This window comes from Atractosteus spatula, chromosome 5, assembly GCF_055471065.1.
Source record: "Atractosteus spatula isolate fAtrSpa1 chromosome 5, fAtrSpa1.hap1, whole genome shotgun sequence".
Classification (NCBI taxonomy): Eukaryota; Metazoa; Chordata; class Actinopteri; order Semionotiformes; family Lepisosteidae; genus Atractosteus; species Atractosteus spatula.
In genome coordinates, this window is record NC_142710.1 from 58,411,666 (window position 1) to 58,439,630 (window position 27,965).

The following is a 27,965-nucleotide window of genomic DNA, read 5'->3' on the forward strand; positions in this document are numbered from 1 at the left end:
ACTAATCTATAGATTAATATACGTTAATTAATTGTTTGAGGTTGCTCATTTTCAGCATATTGGAAATTGATTTTTCAATGCTTTTACTATAATTGAAAGAAGCCTATACTTGACTAAATTTAGAAATTTATGTCTATTAAGAGAAAATGCACAGATTTAAGTAAATGAGAAAATTATTTTATTTTTACATTATTCTAGAAAAATATTTATATTTAGTTTATTTTAGGGGATATTTTTTACTGGCACAATACTGTCAATAAATGACTCCAACAAAGGGCAAGAAAACTGCAGAGCAGAGTTCTGGGGAAGGACTCACCTGTGTCTGTGCACTAGTTTGATGCTCTCTGGGCTCATTGGGCTGTGGGAGGCCAGGATTCCTCGGGGAGTACTGTTTCCAGAGCAAGCAGGACTCAGCTTGTCCAGGCCAGGTAGGCCCTGCAGGGCAACATAAAAACACTACTCTGAATATTCACATTATTCTACTCACAGACACTCCGGCGTCAGAACTGATGGGCAAAAGCACATTGTTCGTAACTGACGGCACAACTTACATGGCAAAGGCTGCTTCTCATCATCTGAAACTGATCTATCAGCTTCTTATGAAGGGGACGCATTTCTGGGTGCACAAGCTTCTCATGGACTGCCAGTCCCACTCCCAGGATGTGAACCTAATATAACCAAAAGACCCTTCCTTTAATAATCAGAATGGCCTGTAGCAGACCTGCAGTAGTTATACTGTATGTACAAAATAAAGGAATTATAGCTAGTGATGCACAGTGATCCACACTGGAGTCTAAAGAGAGACTCTTTCAGTACTCCAAAATCACTGAAATCTCTGGAAGGAAAAGAAACTAGTACAAAATGGGTTTGTGAAAAGCAAATGAGGAATGTGAGAAATATACAATTTTCCTACCAACATAAAAACTGCTCTAGCATTTCAAAGGAAAAAAAATTAAAAGACGAGCAAGGCTGTTAACATTCTAAAATGTAATGGACATAAAAGACACAATCACCTGTTCCTGCATGAGGTCTTTGAGCTGTGTGATCTTCTCAGTGTCCTCAGGATGACTGGTTATGTACTCCTTATCGAAGAAAGCCTAAGAAAACATCAATTAACTCAGCGAAGCATAAATTACAAATTAAATCATTATTAAATCCTGCTCTGTTGACCAATTGTGACAATTGTTATTTCACAAAATAAATAAAATAAAAATGTTCCAAATATGTGAAAAGGCTCAGCTTGCATTTTTTTTCACACAATCTATCTCACTTGCTTCATCTTAGAACCAAAACAAGTCTGTGTCTTGATCAACCTGACTAAGCCTTTCAATGCTGTCTGTACTCTTGTGAACAATTAGCTACAATGACCTTTTTTCCTGTCATCCTCCTATCACCCTATCACCATAGTACATCAAATGAATTCTGGTTTTACTCCTTATTCCTAAGTGTGCCACATCGTGGATGCTTTCTTTCAATCACACCACGTCCACTACATGTCAAAGAAATCAAAGGATTTGTCAATATGTAAAAAGAATCAAGTAGTATAAAGGAAGTCAATCTTCCTTGATTATCTATGTAAACTCAGCAATATACATCCATTTTTCTCCACCATGGTCTTGTCCGACCAGTCTGCCTGTACTGTAAGTGCTGAAAAAGATGTTCCTGATAAATATTACGATTACCTGTTTGGCTGAAGGCTTACTTGTAAGGGTAACAGTAAGAAAAATACAAGGACATCACTTCATATCAAGGAAGCGCTGCCAGATTATCCAAGAGAGTCATCTGAGCTCACCTCTTGGTAGCGGGCAATGCCCCCGTTGACTGCAGCATCGATCACCCCATTGAGACACATACTGAGTAGGTTGATGTTGCCGTGGAGCTGCTTGTGCTGGTACTGGCTAATCAGGGTGCGGAGCTCATGGTTTTTATTTTCTACCACGTAGATGGCATTCTCCAGAGGACTGACCTCCACCTGAAATGCATGGTTCACCACACAGTGCTGACAAAACTGTTGTCATGAAGAGGGGCAGAAAACATCTCTCTTGAGTGAAATACAAACTCCTGATTTGTCTTCCACTGTTTTCATATCTAACTCATTAAGTCATTTTTTTTAGAAACACACTATCTGTACTTGTGCACACAGGCTTGGCAGTAAGACTAGTTAAGACACTTCAATATTCTTGTTTTCTAATGGATAATATTAGGACACATATCATGGCATAGCAGCAAGGGTTCTAAGCATTCTGAAAAAATATATAGAGTATGAAGCCAAAGGTATAAATATACTTCTCTCTGAGGATGTGCTTGTGCTTGCTGCACATACCGCAATCAAATAAAAACTAGACAGATATAAATATAAATGCAAGATCACACATTGTAATGATGCAGCTTAAATGTATGTCCTCCATATCAGCAGCAACTGTGAGTTAAAACAACAAAAAGCTTAAGACATTTATTTATGAGTAACAAGTAGTGGCTGATTCAATGCTCACTAGTTAAAGGGAAAAACAAAAAAAAACCAAGTTTTGGCTATTCAGTTTTTTTCTTTCATGTTACTTCTAAGATTGGAATTAACCTCGGATTGATCCTTTGCAACCTGTATGCCAATGCAGCTTCCCACTTGAACCACTGATAATACGAACAGCTTCCAACAGTCTGTAAATAAAACCCCATGTCCAGCACTTTAAACTGGAAGTGATTACCAGTACAACACGTCAAATTAATTATGCTGGGGATATGCACAAGCTGATTATTCGTATCAGACAATTCCAGACACTCTCAAGAAATCTTGGCAACTGAAAGCGTCTTTCAATAAGTATCAATAAGTGCGAATTAAAACATTGCAGGCTTTATCCAGAACATTACAGATAAAATCCTTTTGTCTATAAATGGATAGAAAAGACATGATTACAGTGTGAATTCAAAAGGAGTAATCTCCTTAAATCCGGCGAGAATACTGAACAAATTACTTTTCTTTTGTTCTTTTGTTGCAAATCAGTCTTTCAGAAGTGCCGGATAAATGGTGGTCACCATTTTCAATGCTGAATGTTCACATTCATCCTTTCACACTCATCTTTTAGACGCTATGCTTCTAAAGTGGTAGCAGGGCAAGGTCTAATAAGGTGTCTATGTGAGTTGTACCAAGTTCATGAGCAAACTGTGATTGTTCTAAGTGTTTTAAACAGGTCCAGGTTTTAAACTTTACTGGTTTGTTCCACTCACCACCTCTCTCTTCTCAACCTCAAACCACCGGGAAATGCCTGGGAGAGGGTGGGTGAGAATCAGAGTGGTCCGCTCAATCCACAAGCTCTGAAATCACACAGGAGCAGGTCAGTCGCTCAACAATGCTTCTTCATCAGATTTCCCCCCTTCCAAACATTAATATAACATTAATCTGCAAACAATAATATCGACGTGGTTGAAATCGTACACCACTTTTACAGTTTTTGATTTTGTAAAATAATCACCTAGCAGGATAATAGAAATCAAATTTGGTATTGCACAACTCCACTTCACAGTCTAAGTCACCATGTAGATCAAATTTAAAAAACCTTAGTCTTTGAGTGCCGAATTCCACATAGAATTGTCATTCATTGACCAAACGCCTCTGGGGACAGGGATATGCAAATCCTTTGGGCATAATCACACAGCTTAATGAACAATATAATATTCCAATTAATTTCCAATACTAATGAAGAAATTGTCCTGCAATTACAATTAACAAATACAATGATACAGGTACATACTGTACATAAGAAAAAAATCCAATGCCTAATGCAGTTATGTACTTTGATGGACAAAAGGTAGTTCATCCGAATGCTATGCAAGGCATGGATGATGTCTTAACAACTGTATATACTGTAGTTAAACAACAGAAGTATCATACATTGCTTACGTACTTAAGAGAATGTAAATATATTAACATGGGTCTCTAACAGTCCCTGGTTTGAAACATTTTGTAGTCTTGATGATTTAAGTGCAGTAGATACTGCACCATGTGAGATCTCTAGTCCTGCCGACCATCAGCCTGCTAATGTGAAGGCTGGTTTCCAAGGCACAGACCTTAAACTCGTTGTCTCTGTCTTTGGGGCCCTTGTGGAAAGGCCGGTCATAGCGGAAGCGGCGCACATTGTTGACACGGTAGAAACTCTTGATGCGATCAGGAACTCGGTCCATCTGGAGCACGTCCACGCTCTCTGGGATCGGGGTCACCGCATAGATCTGTAGATCTGAAGCCTATGGTCAAGGCAACTAGCATCAGAGTCACCAATGACAGAACAGGCGATATCACCTTGTCCCAATAATGATTGTCATAATCCTGTTTTCACACAAAATCTCTTGTCTGTTTTCGCACAAAATATTGCAATAAACAGGGTCTTTTGGGGCAAAATCTGCTTTGTTCTGTGCTATGCATATACTGTACTATAATATATATACTCACTCTTTAAAAGGGCCTTGTATTTGTTTCAGTACAAGTCTGTTTCATCCACAACTGCCCCTAAAGTGTACATTAGGATTTACAAGACATTTGCTACAGTATGTCTCTGCAAATTTCAGTGGATCAAAATGGATAAATGCCTAACTCAGCAATTAAAATTCAAATACATTTCTTTTTATAGCAGAAATGATGTAAAGCATTCAGCCTTCCTATAAATCAGGCGGCTTATAAGAAAATGGGCCAAAAAGGATACACTGAGCATCACACTGCAGAATGGCTTCATCAGGCTGATTGGGGTGCTGCATTGCAATAGCCTGTGGGAATTCTCCCAACATCCTCTGCTGGAAAGCTTCAAGCCGCTCATAGTCATGTCCCCGGCAAACAAACTCCTTGTTCTGTACCAAGAAGAAATGGAGAATGAGGCAGAATTACACTGCAATACAGAGCCATTCAACTCTTTATTTACTTTAATAGGGCACCATTTAACTTGATCACATATTGTAATATAGGCTTGGGAAACTTTGACTCTTCCAGTCATTTGAAAGTTCCAGCTGGTGCTTCATTAAGTGACACTCAGCAGCAGGGTCAGTCTGAGTTTCGATTCAAAACCCTGCATTACATGGACAGAAGCTAAAGTTACCCATCCCTACTGCAATATGTCTAGCCCCACCCCTCCTTTTATTTTTTTTTTCTATTTAAATTTGAGTCCAGTCATTCTGACACCATGTAAACTGCTTTGAAAGCATTTATAGTATCTGACTGCTGAAAACTGGTCTGTATTAACCAGGTCTTAACTGTGATGTTTGGTGTATAACTAACGCAGTGCTGGCTCTCAAACATGATGGGGTCATGGGGTTGTGTTCACTCACCCGGAGGAAGAAGGGGAATTTTCTGCCATAAAAGCCAACCCTGAAGAACTCGGGCTCAAGGCGCTGCTGCTCCATAATATTGTCATAGTAGGCAGCTTCCATTTTCTGTTTTTGGAAAAACAGTGAAAACAGATCAGATTTTGAATACAATGAGATTTTACAAGTTCCAGCTATGAAATAAATATTTAATTTCAAATATCGTACAGCAAAATTGTAAGATAGTAAGATAAGCACATTTAAGTAGCCTAATTTTCAACATTGCAGGGCTACCTAGCAAAGAAGTTCAAGAAGGTAGCTGCGTTGGCACACATAGGCTGCAAAGGAACAAGTTAAGGTTTATTCCATGCTGAAAAGAAAAGAACACACATAAAGAAGGCTTCACAGCCACAACGTTGTGTCTCTTTTCTTTTCAGCATGGAATAAACCTTTAACTGTTCCTTTGCTACCTAATGTAGGTTTTGCCCATTCCATTCCAGAACTGTGCTACAAACAACTCCTTGATTATTATTTTAATTCAGCAGGATCAATTTAGAAAGTAATGACTTGGTTATTTCAAAATTCTGGAATGCAACAGTTTGAAAGGGCCATTTACTGAAAAGTCCAACCACTGAGGACAGCAGCATTCCATGTCGGAATTCTCCCCAAAAATGGGATTGTAAGCACATGCTTGAAGTTGCTTTTTTAGATATGTTATAATATCAGTAGTTCTTGTTTCATCTTTGAAAACATCATTACAAATAACACTTCAGTTAAGTGTACCTCTTCTATGATTTTGCAAGTCTATCGCAACGCGCTATGGTATCGCTTACCCGAATCCAGCTGAGACTCTGGTAGTCATACAGTGCTTCATACTGGAACGCCAGCTCCCGGCACAAGGGGATTCCATATTCCCAGCACTGCATGAAACACAGGGAGAACAAGTCACTCTGAGTTTCCTCACCGGTTTACTGATTCATAAGTCTTATCAGCACAAAATTAAGCTGGCTACCTGTACATGACCTCATTTTATTCAGAGCAGTCCAAAGAAAAAGATCAGAAATTTAGTTTTTACTGAATTATTTCATCAGTCCAAACTAGGTTTCAGTGTAGATCTAATTAAAAATAACCATGTAATAAATAACCAAAATAAAGAAATGATTTGCTTTATATGATAATGTCCTTGCTAGTAATTTGAAATCATGAATGGTGTAAACACAATGCTGTGGCTATAACATGCTTATAGATTCTGTACAGTATACTTTGTCTTAAACTTACTGTATGATTCAGTCTATAACTTACAGCTCTTGTTTAACAATTTCTTTTGACAAAAAGGCATTAAAGGCATTAAATGGAACAGCCCAATTTTGACAGTCATGAAACCTAACGTGATGTTATCCATAAAAGTAATGGGAGAGTCTGTGGTAAATTAGAATGGGTTTACAGTGCCAAAAAGCACAAATTGTCTTTTCAGTTGTAGAGAAACACATTGCAAAGGCTGGTGCTTTAGTATAGAGGTTGTTCTTTGCCTCAGTAGTTCTGACAGTTTTACTGCATAAGTTGCTTTCCTTTAACCTCATTTCCACTCTTCAGTAAATAAATTCTATGAGGTTGGAGTCTGCCCATGCTTCACACCTAGAACAATGCCTCTCATGCCATTCCCTGTATCACTTTTCTGTGAGCTGATGAAAAGATCTTACAATCTTACACTCCCTGTTGTACTGTTCTTTATATCAAAGTCCTCATCAAAAAAGCTGAAAAATCTTTTTCTCTCAAAGCTGAAAAATCTTTTTCTCTCAAAATTAAATACAAAAATAATAAATATGACATGTTTTTACAGACATTTATGGACTTTAAGTTGAAGCTGTGATGATTATGGGTGCTATAAACTCTTCATTTGAAGTGGAAAACCTAAAGGACAGTACTATTTGGTGTGATCTTATAATTGTTATTAGAGATCTCATTAACAGTGGTGCAGTGGTTGAGATTGCTGCCTTGCTGTGCTGGGGCCATGGGTTCAATTCCTGGCGTGCTACCTGCGTGCAGTTTATATAATCTCCCCGTGTTCACATTAATTTCCTCCGGGTTTTTGTGGTTTCCTCCCACAGTCCGAAAACACGCTGGTTGGTTTAATAAGCTTCCCAGTTTAATAAGCTGGGAAACCTGTCCCTGGAGTGAGCGTTCGTTTGTGTCTGTGTGTGCCATATGGATTGGCCTGCCTTGCACTCTGCAGTGGGTAAAGTGTTTAGCAAATTAGGGAATGGATGGATTCTACATATGGTTCAAGTGACCCTTACAGTTTGAGTTTCCAGTAGGAAGGAAAAAGAGGAAGGAGGAGAAGCTGTAGACTATGTAGGCCTGTCGTGAGGTACTGCACCTTGCCCTTGTTGAAGTAGTGGATGACTTTTCGACAGAGGCCCTCCTTGCGCTGCCACTCGCTCTGGGCCGGATAGTGCAGGAACTCCCGCAGAGGCCGGTCCTCCCAGTGGAGCAGCTCCCAGTACAGCAGAAGAGTGAAGGCAGCCTCTGAACAACACCGCCAGGCAGGGCAGCACAACACAGGGATGGAGAGAATGATTGAGAAGGAAAAACAGTTTTAGTGGGACAGATGGGAAAAAGATGAGGTTGAAGAGAAGAAGACAGAGGGTAAGCAGGAGCGAATGAGGGAAGGTGGAAAAAAGAGAGAGAAAAAAAGTAACAGTGGGACAGAGAGACATAAGGTGAGATAAAAGGATGAATTGGGGGGGGAAGGTAAAGATGAAAGATGGACAGAGAATGAAACCAGTAAAATGCGAGAAAGGAAAACAGAGTGTGTGTGAAAAATGGATAGAAGAAAAGGAGAATGGATGGTGGCAAGAAAAAAAAGAAATAAAGGCAGAGCAATAGAAGGGAGAGAGAATGGAAAAACAGACAGAAAAAACACACAAAGAGTAGAGAAAGACAGAAAGTGTTTTTCTTCCACAATGAGTGCAGATTTTAAGGATTGTGAAGAGTTACACCTCTGCCCTCTCTTACCTGTGTAGTTTTCTGCTTGCAGGTGCATATCACACAGCTTGTGGATGTAGCGAATGTACATCTCTTCCTTATTGATCTCTGATTTGTAGAAGTTCTGGAAAGAAAATGAGGGTGCTTGATTTATTCTCAAGGCCTCTTAGGGTGGTTCTGTAGCTTAAACACAAATTGACAGCAATAATTCCAAGTAGGCCAACTGAGAAGTGTAGAATAGATGGGATAAAGTCTTAAACAGGTAACAAAATATGTGTCTTTGACAAGGGTATGTAGACTTTCTATAGACACTGCATATGTGAGAACCTAATTCCTTCAAGACATCCACCAGCTAGATGGAAGACCATTCAGGAGGGAAACCACTGAATACTCTACCCAGATGATTTAAGTATTTAAATATACACGCATTTAATAAAATACATTTTCATGTAATATGAAAGGGTTATAAATAATTTTAACATTCAAAAACATACACCTAATTTCTTAAATTCATTAGTATTTACATGTATTACATTTTTTTATTACATTTATTATTTTTTTAGTACATTATATTAAGTAAGTGAGAGTATTACACAAGTGTCCTACTCAGATTTAAACAAAATATGAAATGGTTCTTCCAGACTAATCCCTATGGAAAGGTATAAGAATGTTTCAGGATAGAGATTATTAATATTCAAGTGAAAAAATAAGAAGTTGGTAAAACCATGAGTCTGAAATTGTTTTAATAGTCTCTGTAGGCTGCTTGTAATGCAGAGAACTGAGCAGATAGAAATGCTAATGAAAGACTCCTTCCAGCTATTATAGGGAGTATTTGCAACACATGGGTGCATGCTAACTGTGATGAAGTTCTATAGTAGCATTTCTAAAAGTACACAAGCGATGACAAACGGGAGTACAGGAGATCTTACCAGCAGGCTGACGGTACACCCAATTTTTTTGTTTTCAGTTTCATCCCCTTTCATGCAGTCCCTGTGGAGTTTGAATAGAATTGGAATTCAGTTTTTTTTTTAGTTCATACACACTTCACTTATATCTGTTGAATTTGCCCATATTCATATTCACCCACTTATGAGCTACCAATAACAAAGCTTCCATGGACAATATTAGCTGGCTTCCCCAAAGATTGCTTACTTACTCTCAATAAAATCTTTGATCTCGTATCTTCCTTGGAAAAGGGTATATAGCCAGTTTCAACTTCTATTCAAATACTACATCTTATATCACAACATTTTTAGTAAGGTTTCTAATACAGATTTACTCCATATCTAAATGGAAGAATATACATATTTATCTTAAGTATACTGCATTTATTCCTAGACAAACGGCAACGTAATTAACGTTAGTTATACTCTGTAGGTGTAATTTTCTAAGTTCTCTAAAACTTGACTGTTTTTTATCATTTTTCTTGTTACTAATGTGTTAATGTGATTCAAAAGATACAAAACTGAAATTTATGTACTAAAATAAAACATTTAAAAGGAAGCATAATTAAGCAATCAGGCTCTGTCAGAATTCCAAAGAATGTGGGTAACATATGATTTGTTTGACAAAAAGTGACATTTCTTAAATTTCCCTTTAGGATTAAGCAGGTGTAAATTTAATATAGTGAATGCTTTACAATAGGGATCAATGTCATTAAATCGTAGTGCTATTAAATCTTTTCATTTATCCTCAAATCTTTAGCCACTGTTAAGTCACAGATTTATTAAACTGGAGTACAGAGAACCTGACTAAAAATAAAATCTCATTAAAATCACCTTATTATTATGTCTGAAGGTTCTAGTGTACTTTAAATGCGGTTTGACCCACCTGTAGTCAAGGAGACGCTCCATGAGGCGAGTTACCGAGGTAACAAAAGAAATGCCAGTTTCCCTCCAGGTCTCCTGTTCGATTTTCTCCAAGAGGCTGGCGGAAAAAAATAGAAACAAGAAATAAACGTCTTTGTACATAAAACAAATAAGGCTCTCAGCTCAACCAAGACGTGAAGAAATACATTAAAGATACCCAGACTGAAAGTTGTCGTCTTACCTAGGGTAAGGCCCAAATAGCTGGGTTCTATTTCCACGCAGCAGAAGGTAAAGCAAAAACAAGGAAGTTATGAAAGCAGAAGTGGAAAACAGATTAATAATCTAACAGCAGAGGATACCGTGAATATTGGTGAGCACTGGATGCCTGTGCTGTAGTCAGGCCTGCAGACAATGATTGTTTAACAACACCCTTACACTTGAACTATTGGTGCACAGATTGTTAGAAACTAATGAATCTAATGCAACTAGAGGGTAAAACAAGCATTTGTCGATCATAGCATGACATGACTAACGGTCTCTCAGATTGTGGTCTATCATTGATAGACTGTACTGTCTTGATAGGATGCCAAGGTGCAGTGCACTGACATAACCCACTCTCGACTGATGGCACAAAGGCATTTTTCTATTGATAAGTGGGGTACATTAGTTCCTTTCTACGTTTTTCTAGGTTTGATTTTTTACGAGGTTTGACACTCAACAAGTTAAATCACCTCATCACCTGCGTCCTGTCAACTCTTTATGCAAATTCAAAAAAGGTCAAAGTAACTCGAGGGTATCATGGTAAGTGAATAATCGATTCATTAAAATGATATAAAAACATTATATTAATAACCTAATTCTGCATATTTTGTTATCTGAAAAACATGCATGCATGCAGTCCCTCTTTTTATTATACCATAATGAAAAATCAAAACATGTAGATGTGCATTTTTTAATTTTCTAAAATACTGATGAAATGTTATTTGGTAACAAGGTGAAAAATCTTTCTGTAAAAAATAGGCTGGTTTCTTGAAACCATAAACTGAAACCTTAATAATTTCCTAGCTCTAGATTACTTCCAGCTTTAGTTTTGGAAAATCATAGGGTCTGGTTACTATTCCAACTAAACGCTCAGCTACTTGATTAATCAACTTGTTTGAATGCATTAAGCAGAATTTCACTCATATCTCTTACACTTAATGCCATGTAAAACCTCAAGGGATCTTTTCACTCTAAAATGCAAGAGCAACTGGAATCTCTTTCACTTCATTTATAATGCCTTTAATATTTAGTATGCAGAAATCTATTGAAATCAGTATTATCTGTATTTTAATCAGACACCTGCTTTTGTACTGTACATGACATCTCAGAGATATCTGAAAGATGTGGATAACACCATCAGGAATAGCCACTGTGCCATAGGTGGAAGCATTTTGGTAATGGCCACTCAAACACTATTCATGGTAATTACAAACACTGACCATGGCTGGACTTGGGTTATAATGACAGCAGCCATGTCACCCTGCAACTCACAACTGACAGCCCAATGAAGCTAAGCAGGTGTGAGCCTGGTCAGTACCTGGATGGGAGACCTCCTGGGAAGTGTTAGTGGGGCCAGCAGGGGGTGCTCACCCTGTGGTCTGCATGGGGACCTAATACTCCAGTATAGTGATGGGGACACTAAAGTGTAAAAAGGTGCTCCTCCTTTATAATCCCCATCTTTTAATTGGCTTTATCACTCTGTTCTCCTCCCCATAAATAGCTGATGTGTGGTGAGCGTTCTGGTGGACTATGGCTGCCGTCACATCATCCAGGTGGATGCTGCACATGGAGCATGGTGGAGGTGGTAGTGTGATTCCCCATTACCTGTAAAGCGCTTTGAGTGGAGTGTCCAGAAAAGCCCTGTATAAGTGTTAGAAATTATTATTATTTTAATACCCCCTGTAATTTGGGGCACTGTGGGAAATATACCTTGTGCGTGTCCTCCCAGTGTTCTTTGAAAATGATCATTTTCATCAGAATTAAACTAATTCCAAACCTTCACTGGACTGTATTGTGACTCCTCGTATCCCTACAAATAAAACTTGAAACAGTGAATGTAGCCCTGGGCTTGTTCCAAGGCTTTGCTTACAGCAGACTGAAGAGCTCGCGGTAGTTCTCATCTCCTTTGCCTTCTGACACCAGGCTGTCCAACTTATCAATCAGTTCTGCCTCCACCTGCAGACACAGCAAATGCACAGACCAATGAAAACACACATTTAAACAAAGACTGAACAGCCCAATCAGGGACTACAGTAGTTACACTGATAAAACATCCAGCACTATAAATTAAACATGCTCTTAAAAACTGCTGAATCATGTAGTCTTGCTTGTTTTTTTTTTTCATTTTTCATAGCTATAAGAGATACAGCCAGAAGAAAAAGTATTTGCATTATTTGGAACCTAACCTTTTTGCTATAGGAAGAAAGAATAATACCACTATTCAAAATGATGTTTAAAATATAATGAAATCTTTATAAACGTCCCTGCAATGCAAAAGCAGTTAGAGCTGAAAAACTATTTAAATTCTGGAGTGACTGGTAGGTGGTAAGAGAGCTCCAAAATGGCTGCCACATTCCACCCAGGTGTAGCTGCACTTCTGTAAAAGGACATATTGGGCCTTAGTGTGAAACCCTGTTGAATTGTCTGGGATTTGTGATGAAAGGTGTTTGTAGCTATGTTAGCATTTCTTATTTTTGAGTAGGCACACTAAACCTGGCACCCCATATTGTGAAAGCTAACTAGATAACACAACAAAAGGGTATGCGAAAGTTCACAAAACATCTTGCTAGTGCTATTTTTAATTCAAACAGAAAAAAGAACAAAAAGGCCGCATGGCTCACTTGTTTGAAGTTGCCGTTCTTCCTCTGCTCCCAATCCATCATATCATGAAAGATAGGAATCATGATGTTGCGAACCTCATTCTGTGGCACCAGTGTGACACCCAGGAAGGGTCCAATCATGCCCGGGATGAAGTGGACTTTGTTTTCACCTGCTTGGACAGATCAGTAGCTGTTTAATTATTTGAAGCTTAAGCATATTAAGGATGTCAAAATACATAAAAAAAACACTTGTTGCAAATCTATGTATCCATTTTCTAACTGCTTCATCCAATTCAGGGTTGCGAGGTCTCAGCTAGCAATGGGTGCAAGGCAGGGTACACCCTGGATGGGACACCAGTCCATTGCAGGACACGCATTGACACAGACGCTCACACCAGGGCCAATTTTCTCTGAAGCCACATAACTACCTACCACATAACTATGTCTTTGGACTGGAAATTGGAGCACCAGGAGAAAGTGGAGTACACAAGGGAGTACTTAAAAAAGTAAGTTTTAAATCCAGGTTATTATTTTACTGAAACACCATGATGAATTAATGTTAAATATTTCTGTTTGACACACTTCATAGCTGGAAGCAGTAGATGGTAACAAATGCAACATAGGCAGGCATATGAACATCCCATGGTTTTTATCAAATGCAGAACTTTGATTTCAAAGTGGTTATTTATAGTGTCAATGCATCCCCTAAAACTTATTCCAGCAGTGTAGAACTCTAAGCTAGTACCGATCACATTTTCTTCATACTGTATAATTAGAAAGCTAATTCATTTTAATTGAAAAAGTTTAATTCAGTAGAATCTCCTCATTATCTGAAGTTGTTGCTTGTGAAATTATAAATTCAATATTATATTAATTCTATACAGTTTTTAATAATTAAATGCAGACTATTAAATAAATGTTTCATGATTAAAGCTGTTTCCTCCTTAATATGCTTGCATTCCTTTTCAAAAGACCTCACATCTGCACTTGTAGTTTGATCTGATAATTGTAACAGAAAACAAGCTGCTGCACAAACCAAGGTAAAAATGAGTTGAGGACCTGTGTTGGATGCAATCGAATGGAGAATTGGACATAAGGTATTACCATAAAGACTCATTTGATGGCACTGTTGCTCAGCTTTTGGTGCGGTTATGTTTATACTTCTCTACCCAGTGTGATTTCTACTTCCTTTGATGTGTTACTATGCTAACAATAAAGCAAAGCACAGAAAGACTATCACACATGAAAGGGAATTCTTCAACATTTTTTCAATTGTCAGAGGCCACTTATACAGTACCATTAACAAGTCATTAAAGAATCCAAAACATACAACTTCATTAGTACTTTTCTAGAACATATTGCTGGAAAACATAACAGTTTGTTATTACAATGTTTAAGTGTCTTATAGTTCTAATTTAAGACTGTATATTTAGAATTCAGATTACAATGGAATATACTTCAAAGGAATTCCTAAGTGGGCTGGGTGTCTTAATACTCCCATATTTTTTAAACATGTCTAATATTTTAGACAAGAAATATATAATACTAATTAGTGCTGTTGTTTTCCAGTGTGCATTTGTTGAAAAATCAAGTATCACTGAGAAATCTGTTTTCTGACAGTGATATAAACTGTAAAAACATAATAATTGTTTAGATATGTGAGCATATAACTCTTTCAGATATGTGTGTTGTATTAAACAAAAACTGTAAAGTTCTATGATATAAAACAATTTAAAAAATAATGATGTGGAAGGTAGAGACTTTGGTACAACTAAGGCAGTGTTTTGTTTAAAAACATTAAGCAGTTCAGGACAATCAGCAGGTCTGCTGTATTTCAGAGAGATGACCTTAGCTGTGAGATTCTTCACTTAAATTGTCTCACCAAGATTCTGCCACATGCTGAACAGTTCGTATGCCATCATCACTCTCATGTCACCATACCTGTCAGGGTAAGAGAGGATGTATTATTACAATAATAATAATAAAAATAATAATAATAATACATTAACACATTTAGCCACAACCTGACTTTACTACACTAGCTACTAGAAACTAAGTTTCAATGGTAGAAACTGGGAACTGATTAATTATTGTACCATAAACAGGAAAAAGAAAGATTTATCTTTACTATACCTCGTCTTTACTAGTTTGCTAATTCAGCGTTAGAAAATCAGGATACAAAAACAAACACATGCAAGGTCACATTTGCATCATAATGCTGTTTACGTATGCAAATGCACTCACATATTTTAGGTTAAAGATAATTTAATTGGGCGACACACTAATTTTTACATGTGTTTGCGTTTAAGGTGATAAAGGAGTTGGCCTGTCTTGTGAGCATAAGTTCATTTCAGGATTTAGCAGGGGCAGCGAAAGTGTCCTGGAAATGTCTGGCACAGGTGATGCTGCTACCAGTCTTGATCTGAAGCCTTCCTGACAGAGGAATGATGTCAAACTGCAACCTTGGAGTGCTCCAAGGAAGGTGCTGTGATACACTGTTTCCTGCAGCCCATACGCTGCCTTGATCAGCCTGGGCCAAAACCCCAGGGGGTTCCTCTCTTTCCTGTGTCGCCCATTAATCTCCTGTCTCCTTTTGCTCTTGTGTGGCTGCTGGAATGTGAGAACCAGCAAGCTAATGCGGTGAACAATGGCCTCCCGTAATAAAATCTGGCATCTGTCCCTTGGCTACATGTCATGAGCCAATCAGAGAGCTGGCTCAAAGCCTCCCTGATTGTCCTGATACAGAATGAACACCCACAGGCTTTGAAAATTGCTCCTTCCTCATGCACCAAAATTAATTTCCCCAGAATCCTCTATTAGAATCACAGCTAGTATGAAAGATATGTGCATTTGTCATAATCACCAAAGCTGATCACATTTTTATTCAAAACAGGTTTATTTTAAGCAGAGGAATGCACGTTTTTCTACTTTCCTCCACTGACGTCAAGACTCAATGAACAAAAAGTTTAAAAAAACAAGAAAATCACCTTGAAACTACAATTAATAGGTGAATGCAGTCAAATATCTGAAAAAGGCTAATCTTGTAATCTAAGCTTGTGATGCAAGATCAGAAATGAAACACAATGAAACCATGACTTGTTGAAAAACATTTTACACTCATGATCACATTTAAAATCATCTGACCCAAACAGATGGCAGATCGAATCCCATGTATAAGATGATGGTTTTAAAACTAATTAATTATGATCAAGATGCCAAAGCCTGGAGGCACAGGCCTAGATACATTTTAAAGTCAAAATCTGAAGAAAAAAATATGTACAGATGGACTAGGAATGAGGCGAAAATTGGTCAGATTTTCTCGCTGCATCCCTTGGCTGCAAAACTAAGGTTATCCTGGAAAAGCTTACTCATTTCCAGTTTGTAGTCTCTGGTGGGCATGACTGACATAAAGAAGACAATGGAAAGTCAAGACGCCAGAGAAGAGTCTTACTTGTCCAGGACTTTCTTCCTCTTGGCTGGGGTTAGGGTCTCCAGCTGTAGACTAGGCTGGTTAATGTACAGAACAGCCAGGCTGAAATACGAGTTCCATACCTATCAAAGTAGTCAGGACCACAGGGTTAGGGATTCAGTTTTGCAACTTTTCTCAGCTGTATCTGCTATAGACTGCAATTTTCTAATGACGTGGGAGGCATACTGTATAGAATTCATCGACATTACTAAAAAAAATACATTTCTAATTATCTCTCCCTGAAGATATACTTTTTTAAATTAAGTAACAATGAATATAGTCACCTTAATGATAAGCTCAAAAGATTCTTATTTATTAACTAGGTCAACAGCAATTGCTAGGTATAATAGTCTCTGTGCTTTACTATTTACTGGTTCTCCTTATAGTACTATGATACATAATAATATACTGTATATAACAGGATTTAAGATTCAAATTTAGATTCAGAACTAACTTTGCCATCAGAACCAAATGTCTGTAAACTGTAATGTTAGTCTGTGTGTCAGTTAGACTATTGGTTAACAAGATCTTAAACTAGCCAAGCATCTTAGAATACTTAAAAAAAAACACAGCTGAATACCTTATTATAACCTGCAATTTGGTTGATGAAGAACAATTTGATCCAAAGTGAGATGGTGGGGGGTGACGCTGACTACAAATCATACATTAATTCAAACACTCATGTTTCAAACTTGTACAAGTCTCAATGAAGCCAAAACAAATTTTACAGATTTATTTAAACTCAAAGAAGCCATAGCGTAACACAGTAGTTTTAGAAATCTCAGCATACTGAGATGACTAATTTAGACTCTTACTTTTGAGCCACAACCAGTGAAAATCTGGCTTTGTGCTCATCCTTAAATTAGATAGGAAATCTTTCATAGCTAGTGCAAGGTGCATCACAGCATTGTATCCTAGCCCTAGCTTTAATCTAAAAGCTAAACCACATACCTTGAAATCAAAGTCCGCTTCAGTGAAGTTTTTGTGTAGTGCTGGAGAAAGGTACTGGACAGTTGTGACAATGATACTGCAGACAAAAAACAAGGGGTAGAAAAAAATATAGACAGATTCAGGAGTTAGAGTAGAGATAATTTGAGATCGAGGGGCTAACGTCTCCTGCCATGCCTATCTAATTTTAAATAAAGTGAGCGTGCAACCCTTTCCAAATGGGAAAAATTGTTTTAGACACATCAGCCAAGTGGTTAATCTCACATACTAAAATGATGAGATTCCCAAGATTATAATAATAAGCCGCCTTGTGTTTAAGAAGAATTATGAAGGATAGATCATATTGGAACATTTCTGCAATCAAATGTCTGCTGCACAAGCTGTACTTATTTGCTCGTACATCACATTACATTAGTCATTACAGTGACTAGTGAGCAGGAAGTGCTGTATTATGTCACAATTTGGGTGAAGTCTCGCACTCACCCGTGGCAAGACTAGGGGTGTGTGGCAATATGGCGTTTTATAGTACGGTCAAGATTTTGGGATTGATTTGAAATTTGTAAAATGTTTCTATACTGTCAATAAATCTATTTTGTTACCAAGATATACTAATCGGTCTGAGAAACTGTGACTACATTTTCATTATACATTTTGAATAAACCACATTACCCACACAATTTCTTTCTAATGATAAAAAAGCAATACAAATTTAATGTGAATATTATGTACTCATTTTCTGAGTTAATAATACCACAGCACCTAAAATGTGTCCCTTGCCCTGTAACTAGAATCTGAAACTCTATATCAAGAACACGAAAAATAAACACAAGTTAAAATAAGCTCTCCTGTAGAATGGCAGAACAATTTGTTTTAACCCACAGTACTTTCACACCCATGGTTAGAATAGTAGTATTCTGAATGAGTGCCTGTAAACATTCACTGTAAACATTCCTAAAAGCTGGGACTCTCTTCCCATATACATTTTCCTGATAGGACTGACTTACTTGCTTGTCAGGAGTCGCATCACCATCCAGTCTCGTGGAAATATGCTTAGCTTCATTAAGTTGCGAAACACACAGAATATCTTCAGTAAGAACTCCTGAAAGCGAAAACATGTACAGTGTGTATGTAAAGTATGGACTGAAGCCTTATAATAAACCCAGTATACTCAGCTCACAACTACATTACTTTCACGATTATTTAACAAGCATTTTATATTCTCTGCAGTTTACCTCCCAACTCATAGACACATAGAATGGTTTCTATGCATCTTTGGGATTAAGAACACCAAATACTCCCACTTTTCAGTACAATCATAACATTTTGAAAGGACCTGCCTATTGTTAGAGCAGTCATAGTTGGACTTGCAGTTAAGTAATTTCTGAAAAACATGATTGGAAATAAAACACATAGGCCTAAAGCTAACAGAGAGTAGAATTTTACCAGAATCTAGATCACCTTGAGTCTGGTTACAATTTGGATGGGACACGTTTAAGAAACATTCACTTGATAGTGGTTAAAATCATAGCTGATCAGTGGGGAGTACTCTTCCAGATCAACGCTACCCCATGGTGACAGTTGGAACTTTATTGTTGAGGGAACAACATCAATTAATTCAGAATACACACTGATTACTGCCTCACCCCAAGCAGTTTAATGCATAGCTATTGGTTTAGCTGGGCAAGAAATGCAGCAGTTTGAAATGCACTTCAGTATGAAATGGGCTATGTACTGTATAGTGTAGATTGCAAGTACTCACTTTCAGTTCCTCTTTGCTCTGGAAGTTGTCCAAAAGGTGTTGGAAATGGATATCTGACATCTGACGCAATAAGGAAAGGAGGCAAGAAACATACTCTCCCTGCCAATTACAGTAAAATCAAAACAGAAATGTGTCAGTCATAATAAAAGACATTGTCCACAGTAACCAAATTTTGGAGTTGGAGGGAGCTGAAAGGGGTTTTGAAATGGTTGAAATGTTGGTGGTTGCTTTGAATAAATAAAATGACACCTAGGAAAATATCAACTTGAAGACATCCAACAACATGAAGCCATCTCTGTCACTATTTACTGCTATTACTTACTAGCCTTAACTGGTTTTGATGGGTGTTATGCTCTTTTTCTGTTTCTAACACATTTACACATTATATAAAAAACTTTTAACATCATGACAGGTATCTTCTATTCCCCTAAAATAACATGATTCTGGTATATTTCTATAGATATATTCAACATTTTTTCATTTTTTTTCAAATGGTTTTGAAACTAAAATGAAACAACTTTTTTTATCAGAACATGTTTTCTCAAGGAGTTATGTAAATTAATCAAAATTAATCAGCAAGGAGAATGAGATGATTTATACTAGCATGATAATTCTCCCATTATCTGTAGCTAGTTTCTATATCCAGCAGAAGAATAAATGTTTAGCTTTTTCTGTTACGTCATCTTCATTTCTAGGTTAAATGTCATAAATAAGTTTTACATTAGAGTGTCCAGCCCTGCTCCTGGAGAGACCCAGTCCACCAAGTTGTACAGTCTTAAAAATCCTTAACTTCGAAAGGTCTGGGACAATTTGATTATGATTAATTAAACAGGTGGCCCATTCAGTGAAGTATCATCTGGAATGGAAATTCTGAAGGACCAGTGTTCTTTTCACAGGAATATTAATTGCTTAATTGATTGATTGTTTAAACAAGTGTTCATAATCTTTAAACAACAGGTGAGTTGGGGTGACCAATTCAGCGAATAACTTGATTGGTGCTCTCTAGGTCCAAGATAGGAGACCCCTAGGCTAGAGTTTACTAGTCTGTACATTGATGAACTGTAATATGCATGAACATGAATGAAAATGGATGTACTGTACCTGTATAATACAAGATATTTAAAGATATCTTAAATATATTTTAATATACTAAAATAAGTATTTATGTTTTATTCATGACACCTAATTTTAAAATTTATTTGAATTGTTGTAGACCTAGAAGCATGCACAAGTTCATTATAATAAAATGATAAGAATCATCTGTCATTGTAGTGCTGACATTTTAAATGTTTTCCTTGTCTCTACAGCAGTATAAGTTGCTATGCAACTAAAAGCAACCTGTTTATTTTTTATGACATTGAGTCTTGAATGGTTTGCACGGAGCCATATCAATATGAAACCAAGCACAAACATGTGAAACGATTATATAATCACCAGCATGAGCACCTGTGTGCAAAATGCTCAAATCAAACAATAAGATACTGTGGTGTTTCCGTTTGTACCATTATGCACTTGGTGATATAAAGGCAAACCTGAATTTCTGTAGTGTTAAAGAAAACGAAAGCACTTTACTCCAGATGGGATAACTAAATTGTTCAAGATCACAACAAAGGACCTGAACCCATAACTTTACAGCTAAGGTTTTCTTATTGAAGTATAGCTTAATGTAGGCTGCTCATTTAAATACGGCAGCATTATGTACAATATAGAAGAAAAATATCTATCGGCAGTCATTCTGAGCATGCTTTTGTTGATGGTTGGTTTTTAATTTAGAAAATACACCTTTTAACAGATCATGACGTTTATAAATTGAATGGGAGTTTTTCATTTTCTTTTTTTTAGTAAGGTCAACTGATAACCGCAGTTAGGAAGCACTGGCCTGGACAATGACAGCTGGGCAGCAAAGGGCTGGCAGGGGATGAGGAAGCAAGCAGGAGAGCCATGCAGGACGCTGTAGTGGTGGCTGTGAGGTGGTGAGGGCAAGAAGGGGTTCCAGGGGAGACAAGAAGAAGAAGAACTGGATTGTTAGTTACTAACAGTGATCTCAGCCGTGCACTGCGGGCAGCGCTGGCCTCTTACCGCCTCCTGAGACTGAGATTTACTCATGATGGTGAGCAGAGTTTGGAGGAGAACATCCAGGAGGCTCTCCACCATCATCTCCACCTCCTCCTGAACAGATGTCTCCTGCAAGACACATACAGAGGGGGGGGGGGTGTGACGTGGGCCTTTACACAGGTCCCCACGCTTCTGACACAGACACCCTGACCCAAGCACGCTTCAACTCTCATCACAGCCACACAAAATCACTGTCCTCACAGTACTCCCACATCTGACTCAAGAACCACTTCGATATTTGAAATCACTATTGGATGACTAACAGACATTTCATAAGCATGAATGCATGCAGACCTTTTTTTTTATCTTGAGGCTGGTATTATGAGGTATTTCAGTTTATTGCTTGAAAAGTTCAAAGAAGGAGCTGAAAGCATGATGAAAGACTGCTTACGGATGTTCCAGATTATATCAGGATAAAACCATATACCTGTCTCAGTGTGCACAATTTGGCTTCTAATTTGGCACTGCCTGAGTGCCAGTGTTAGAATATAACTATCTCTAGGCACAAGTTAGATAATGGAACACTATATCTCAGTTATTTTATGCTGATGAAATATTATAGCTTTGTAACTATGTTGAGGTATGTTACTTTATTTGTTATTTCAGCCAATGTGATGTTTTGTATTCGATATAATATAAAATAGACTATATAATATAAAATAGACTCACTTTGTTTTTGCTAAGTATTCAACTTGATTGTTAACATTTTTAAAGCACAGCATAGAATTGTATCTACCTATGTGAAGAATATTCCTTTAGAAAGCAAATATAAAAATTAAAATCAAATTCAAAAAGACCTTTGAAGAACTGACTTCAACTCTGGTATTGTGTCAGTAAAATGTGTCAGCCTAATACAAGAAGAATCTCATCTTAGTGAAAGCTTTTTTCTTGTCTTAAGTTACTTAAGCACATTATACTCAACCTACAATAAAGCAAATTACTTCTCAAACAAAGAGGCAGTGAGGTCTATTTTGAGTCCCCAAAACCTATTAAACAAATTTCTTGCTTTGCAAGCTTGCAGAAAGAATAGAGAGATGAATAAAATCTAAAAAGCACTAGAATCTGAATTGAGTTCCTGAAGCCCAGCTTCTGGCCTGTGGGCAGTAAAAGTACATTATGGCATTTTTATTAGGTTTTGACTTTGACCTCTAAGGTTTTAATCTGGTAATGTGAAACAGTTAAGTTTGCCAAGTGATGTGTTGAGTGCTATATTCTTGAAAAAAACTCATTCAGCACATAGAACTGTTTTTCACACCCGAGTAACAAAATAACTTCAAATTGATACAGGGTAAATCACAATTTTATTTTTCTTCTTAAATGCATTTTTATAGTAAATATTTGTAAACTGAATTTGGCCACTGTCTTGTGATACACAAATAAGTTTTGACTGTACTTGAATGGACAATGCTAATCAACACAAAACAGAAATGAGTGATCATCTTTACCCCATGTTGCAGCATTTCCTTTCTGGTTTGAGGGCTGTCTTCCGGGACAACAATGTCAACATCCACACAACACATGTGTGGCCACATGTCTTGACCTTCGCAATCACTAAACCCGAACTCAATCAAGCATGTATGGGATACTACAGAACAATGGCTAACAGTGTTTTCTAACTATATCAACCAGGCATGGTAGAATGGTACATCCCTCCTGCAGATTTTCAGATGCTGGCAGACTCTGTGCCATGGCACATAAAGGCTATACTGGTTACACATGGTAGCCCAGAACCGTGTGAGGTGTCTTTACATTGCTTTGTCCACCATGTCTACATGACAGCATAATGATACAAAATGATATAGCATAATAATAAATAATAATAACAGTTGATTATTTTTATTCTTGGGGCCTTGAACAAAAAATGATTCTTAGAAATGTTGGAAAGATGAGCCCCAAAAAGCAGAATGCACTGGGATGCTGATACAAATCAGGACATCACAATTTGGGTCAATTTGGGATACGCCCAGTGATTAGCTGTCCATGCCGGCACCTCTTTGTCTCCAATCCCAAGAGGCAGGCATCTCGACTCAGAAACCTGGCTGAAGATCACCTGTCAATAATCCCTTGACAGGGTGTGGATTAGCCACCAATGAGGAACCTGCTGTGTGGGGAAGAACGCTACAACTGATGATGTCACAACCACTGAGGATGACACGAATTAAAAAGCTCTGCACAGCTCAGGGAATTTTTCCGCCTCTGTCGTTCCCTCTCTTTATACTCCCGGGAACATGACAGGAAAAAGAATCACTGAGATTCTTCAATCACTGTTGTCCGACCTGCAAGTGAATCATCTTAGCTTCAAGTAAACTGCCAGACGCAGAGAGACCCGTGTAAACTAGAATTCTTAATATTAATAATAATTCTTACATTTGTGCATTTCTATCCCAAAGGATCAGTGCATTTCATCCACTTCTCCAGTGCAACACCCACCTGGGTAATGTATAGCGCCTGTTATACAACAACAGACTCACTGCACAGCAGATCGGGCAAAGAAGTGAGAAATTGCTTTACAAATTGAACATAGGAGTAATTTTTCAATGGTCCAGAGTGTGCAAGGCAGGAAAACATGATAAATACTCCTACTCTTTCCTCTAATGAACTGTGCCATGGGACCTTTAAAGACCATAGAATATGCTGGAAATTCCAGTCCAGAGAAATGTTCCGCCTCACTCATCACCACCACTTACCAGTGAACTGGTCTTGATGATGGAGAAGATGCTGCTCAGGATGCCGGAGCATATGAGCAGCTCCTTCTGCTGCCGGAGGTGCAGGTGGATGTGATGTAGCACCACAGGGAGCAGAATTCTTCGCGACTCTGTAAGACAGAGAACAGCACACAGTGACACCAGCCTCAACATATTACCATATTTACCTAGGTACACAACTGCACTGACGAGTATAATAAAAATACCTCACACATCCAAAGATATCTAATGTAGGAGAGAACTAATGAATGTTAATTAGTGCAACCAGCTGGTTGGTCTTTGCTTAGCTGAGTACGAATTGAGTAAAATATTGAGTAAGATACAGTAGATCTATATAGATTCTACAGTATATGCATTCTGCACAGGTTTGAAAATATAGTTTACACTGGTTATCATCATGCTACACCAAACAGCAAGGATTTTTAAAATTAATTTATCTTTTTAAACGTTCACTTCTCGTACTCTTTGTTCTGTCTGCCATTTAAAAAAGTTAATAAAATATAGTGTTGTTTTAAACTAAAATGAATAAATGGAGCAATGCATTTTTAATGCCAATGTTTTATAAAGTAATTGACTTGTGAGGAGAGTTGACTTGTGATGAGACAAGCTCAAAACACTTTATTATCATCTGTAATATTTACAGAGGGAGTTTCAAAGGTTTTTGCTACAGAGCAGAGTCTTCTTTTCATTGAAGGAAACTATAAAAATATACCAGTCAAAGTGGAGACAAAAATTAGACTGGAATGCAGGAATAAAATTAATGTTTTTCACTTCTACACATTTCAAAATGAGCTGTACCTGGAGAGAAATATATTGAAGCACAGTTTTCATGAAGTGCTGTGCTTTGAAAATTCTCCTGTGAATCTTTGAGCTATTATGTGGTGGTGTCGCAATAGTGTATTTTTAAATATGGTGATTAGGCATATTATTCCTTAACATTAACAATTTAAATATTATATTATTGCTTTTCTTGTAATTCAGGTTAAACAGAAAAAGAATTAATGACCATACTATTCAAATACCAAGATAAAACGTCCACACTTAGTTTCGTGGACAAAGAAATTCCTGACTTTGTTCACAGGTGAAGTCAATACTCATTCACATGTTACTGAATGTAGTTCATACATATTTCTTACAATATGTTCTGTGAATGTATCACAGTTCTACGTGTACTATGTTTACTCTGTGGTCCTCCGAGTGCATTTTCCAAGTCACTATAGAAATGACCAAGGCAAAAGTAAAAGTCTTCTTTTATGTGTAAAGTAAGATGTCAATGTGAATAAATCTTTAGTCCCTGAAGCCCGAGGTACCTGGGAAAGAGAAGAGTCGGCTGTCCACGGTTCGAGCAATTGATTGCAGCTTGACCACATCCATGGACTGTCCGATGTGCACAGTACTAGGCATACTCCCTAGAGTCCCTCTCACAAATTCTGCCACCTCTTGCACAGTGAACATCTGCAGTAGTTCATCGAAGATGGCTGGGAAAGAGTTAAGAAGTGCAGCCTGGAGGGGAAGAATGAAAAGAAGAGACAAGCTATTGGGATGGTAGATGCCATGTTCTATATCCAATATTCTGCACACCTCAGGGTGTTATAGGACTGTTGGGCCATTGGGCTCATTTCATAATTAACAGAGCAAGAAGATATTTCTGCCATGAAGACTCTTAAAGCACTGATGAACAAATGAACATTATATATAATAGATTAGGTCCCATATGGGTGAATGGTATATAAGCAAATGGAGAGTTTCACTCATTTTTTCAAATGGTTAGGAAATCTCCTGTCTGGATCACTGTGGTTAATTTTAAATGGTTCACCAGAAGCCATTATATTTTTAACACCAATTTAAAAAAAACAACCATATTTTTACTCTTCTGAAAGGGTAAAACTTTGATTACATGTGTTTTCTCTTGGGTTTTAACACCAGGAAAGAAGAGTCAGGAACTTTCATGAAGAAACTGTATTATCAACTGAGTTGCTTTCTGGTTTATTGTTTTCACAAGAACAAGGTCTACTACCATACTGCTACTACATAGGCCCCAAAGAACTGTTGACAGTTATATCCTGTATCTTTACTAACAAATGCATATATCAGAGATTTTCTGTGACATATCAGCTCCTAAACATTTCTAAATTCTCTCCATTGGCTTCTGTAGTACTTGTTCAAATACAGTATATTTAAAAACTGCCTCTTTTACATCTATAAAACAATCGATAACTAATTCATTTAATTTCTCCAGAAGGACATAATGGGTCTGATCCTAGCTATAACTTTGATTGTGAGCAATGTACTGGTTAGTTCGAAATATCTTCTTGCATCTGACCGCAATCCCTTCCTGAATGGCCCTCAGTCAAATAACACAGTCCATTCCCATTGCGGTTATGTAGTTCTCCACCACTGCATCTCGCAGGATGCAGTGAGCTTTTGGAATGACATGAGAAGTGGGAAAAGATTCTGAAGGTTAAACAAACGGAACAGAAAAAAAAAGCGTGTGGTTAGATATTTGTTTTGGAGGTAGGGGGTTGGTGGTTCGGGAGTGCTGAATGGTGGGAGGTAAATTTTGCATAGAGGACGCCCTTGCGTTTACCGGGGTGCAACACAAGGGGGCACTGTTACTTACTGAGAGAGGCGAAGGCCGAGGAGCGCTGCCGCTCCAGGGCTGTATGCAGCTCACTGCTCCACTCGCCTGTCCTGGCGGAGGCTGGGGGCCCTGAGACAGCTTGTGGGAGGACAGCGGGGGGGAGGGGGAGTCAAAAATAAATAAGGGGTCACAAAAAAGGTCAAGGGGGCAAATAAATATATTAAGAAACTGAAAAAAAAACACCAACTTCGTAGAAACAGAGAATGGTTACAAATGAAAATAAAAAGAATTTGAGGGAAAACAAGGATGAAATAAAAACAAAAAACTCCACCATCTGCCCCATTGTAGAGACGGAATTGAGATTCACAGGTTTGATTCATGTGCTTTTGTGAGGTACACGTTTGGAAATTCATTCAGGGAAATGAATTTGTTCTTCTTTGTTGTTTTTTTTTTATTTGCTGTTCCAGGAAATCCTCTGAAGGCTGGTATGTTTTGACACAAGATCTCAGGTCCAAACAACATCAGAAAAAAAAGAAAATAAAAATACTCTGGCAAAATTAAAATAAAGACCTGCAAAGGAATTTCTATTGATAATTTTACCACCATTTGCTTTACTTGAGAACAAAATGTGAAAAATATCAAGTCATTTAGTTCCACACCTTTATGCAATCAATACGTATTTTGTGGAACTGAAAGTGGTATTCCATTATCAAGAAGAGCAATACTTCTTTTTAACCAACATAGCACACCACACATCCACACCTGTTTCAGATTTGCTGTGTTGTACATCTAAACAAGTATAAAATAAATACAGAGACAGGGCAACTGACAAAAGAATCCATCAACTGCAAATATTTCTTTGGAAGTAATGGAGCTATTGTTTTATAATTGTCCGTGTTTTAATGATTAATTACTGAAAAACGGAATCAGTCAGGTGTCAGGTGAACTTGTTATGGCAAAAAAGGGTGGTCTGAAGCAATTATTCAGCAATTACTATAACTGGCAGTGGTGTGTTTCCAAAGATCATACAGAGCATGGAATATCTATGGTAAATATGTTCTAGGTACAAAGCTTGCCCATGCATCATCTATCCAATCATATCTTTGCTGAATGAATGGGTATAAAATTTATTTTACAGTAATGAAGCACTCACCTTTCAAGCTAATTGTTTGAGCTTGACATCAACACCTGCCAATCGCTTACTCAATATGACCAGAGGTTGGGGAGCTTGTTCATTTTATGTAACAACTCTCAGTTAATTAGCTGCTTATTTTGTGTACGTGCATAAAATAAAATTAAAGATGTCTTGAATTACCCAATTTAATTGCAGTGGAAGAGATGTGTCTTTTTAGCTTTTTTAAAAGCAAGGGGAGGGAGCCATGAAAATTCTGCTTTTTCTGAAAGATATTTATTTGGCAAATCTTAATGTATTGAGACTGTGTAATTGGTTC

The 27,965-nt window shown here is 37.6% G+C and overlaps 1 protein-coding gene across 1 annotated transcript in view; it reads right to left on the minus strand.

Moving 5' to 3' along the window:
• Window positions 1-27,965, minus strand: part of dock3 (dedicator of cytokinesis 3) — a 247,429-nt gene that overhangs the window by 7,499 nt on the left and 211,965 nt on the right. Inside the window, exons 24-47 of the mRNA XM_088915677.1 lie at window positions 25,244-25,436; window positions 23,916-24,043; window positions 21,151-21,297; window positions 19,114-19,212; window positions 18,359-18,453; window positions 17,358-17,433; window positions 16,389-16,489; window positions 14,820-14,878; window positions 12,959-13,107; window positions 12,208-12,293; window positions 10,318-10,344; window positions 10,099-10,194; window positions 9,198-9,258; window positions 8,299-8,392; window positions 7,661-7,809; window positions 6,117-6,203; window positions 5,308-5,412; window positions 4,692-4,833; window positions 4,063-4,229; window positions 3,223-3,309; window positions 1,793-1,972; window positions 1,014-1,097; window positions 552-668; window positions 317-435 (exon numbers count right to left, since the gene is read on the minus strand). Of these exons, the coding sequence (XP_088771803.1) occupies window positions 317-435; window positions 552-668; window positions 1,014-1,097; window positions 1,793-1,972; window positions 3,223-3,309; window positions 4,063-4,229; window positions 4,692-4,833; window positions 5,308-5,412; window positions 6,117-6,203; window positions 7,661-7,809; window positions 8,299-8,392; window positions 9,198-9,258; window positions 10,099-10,194; window positions 10,318-10,344; window positions 12,208-12,293; window positions 12,959-13,107; window positions 14,820-14,878; window positions 16,389-16,489; window positions 17,358-17,433; window positions 18,359-18,453; window positions 19,114-19,212; window positions 21,151-21,297; window positions 23,916-24,043; window positions 25,244-25,436 (2,648 nt within the window). The remainder of the gene's footprint in view (window positions 1-316; window positions 436-551; window positions 669-1,013; window positions 1,098-1,792; window positions 1,973-3,222; window positions 3,310-4,062; window positions 4,230-4,691; window positions 4,834-5,307; window positions 5,413-6,116; window positions 6,204-7,660; window positions 7,810-8,298; window positions 8,393-9,197; window positions 9,259-10,098; window positions 10,195-10,317; window positions 10,345-12,207; window positions 12,294-12,958; window positions 13,108-14,819; window positions 14,879-16,388; window positions 16,490-17,357; window positions 17,434-18,358; window positions 18,454-19,113; window positions 19,213-21,150; window positions 21,298-23,915; window positions 24,044-25,243; window positions 25,437-27,965) is intronic.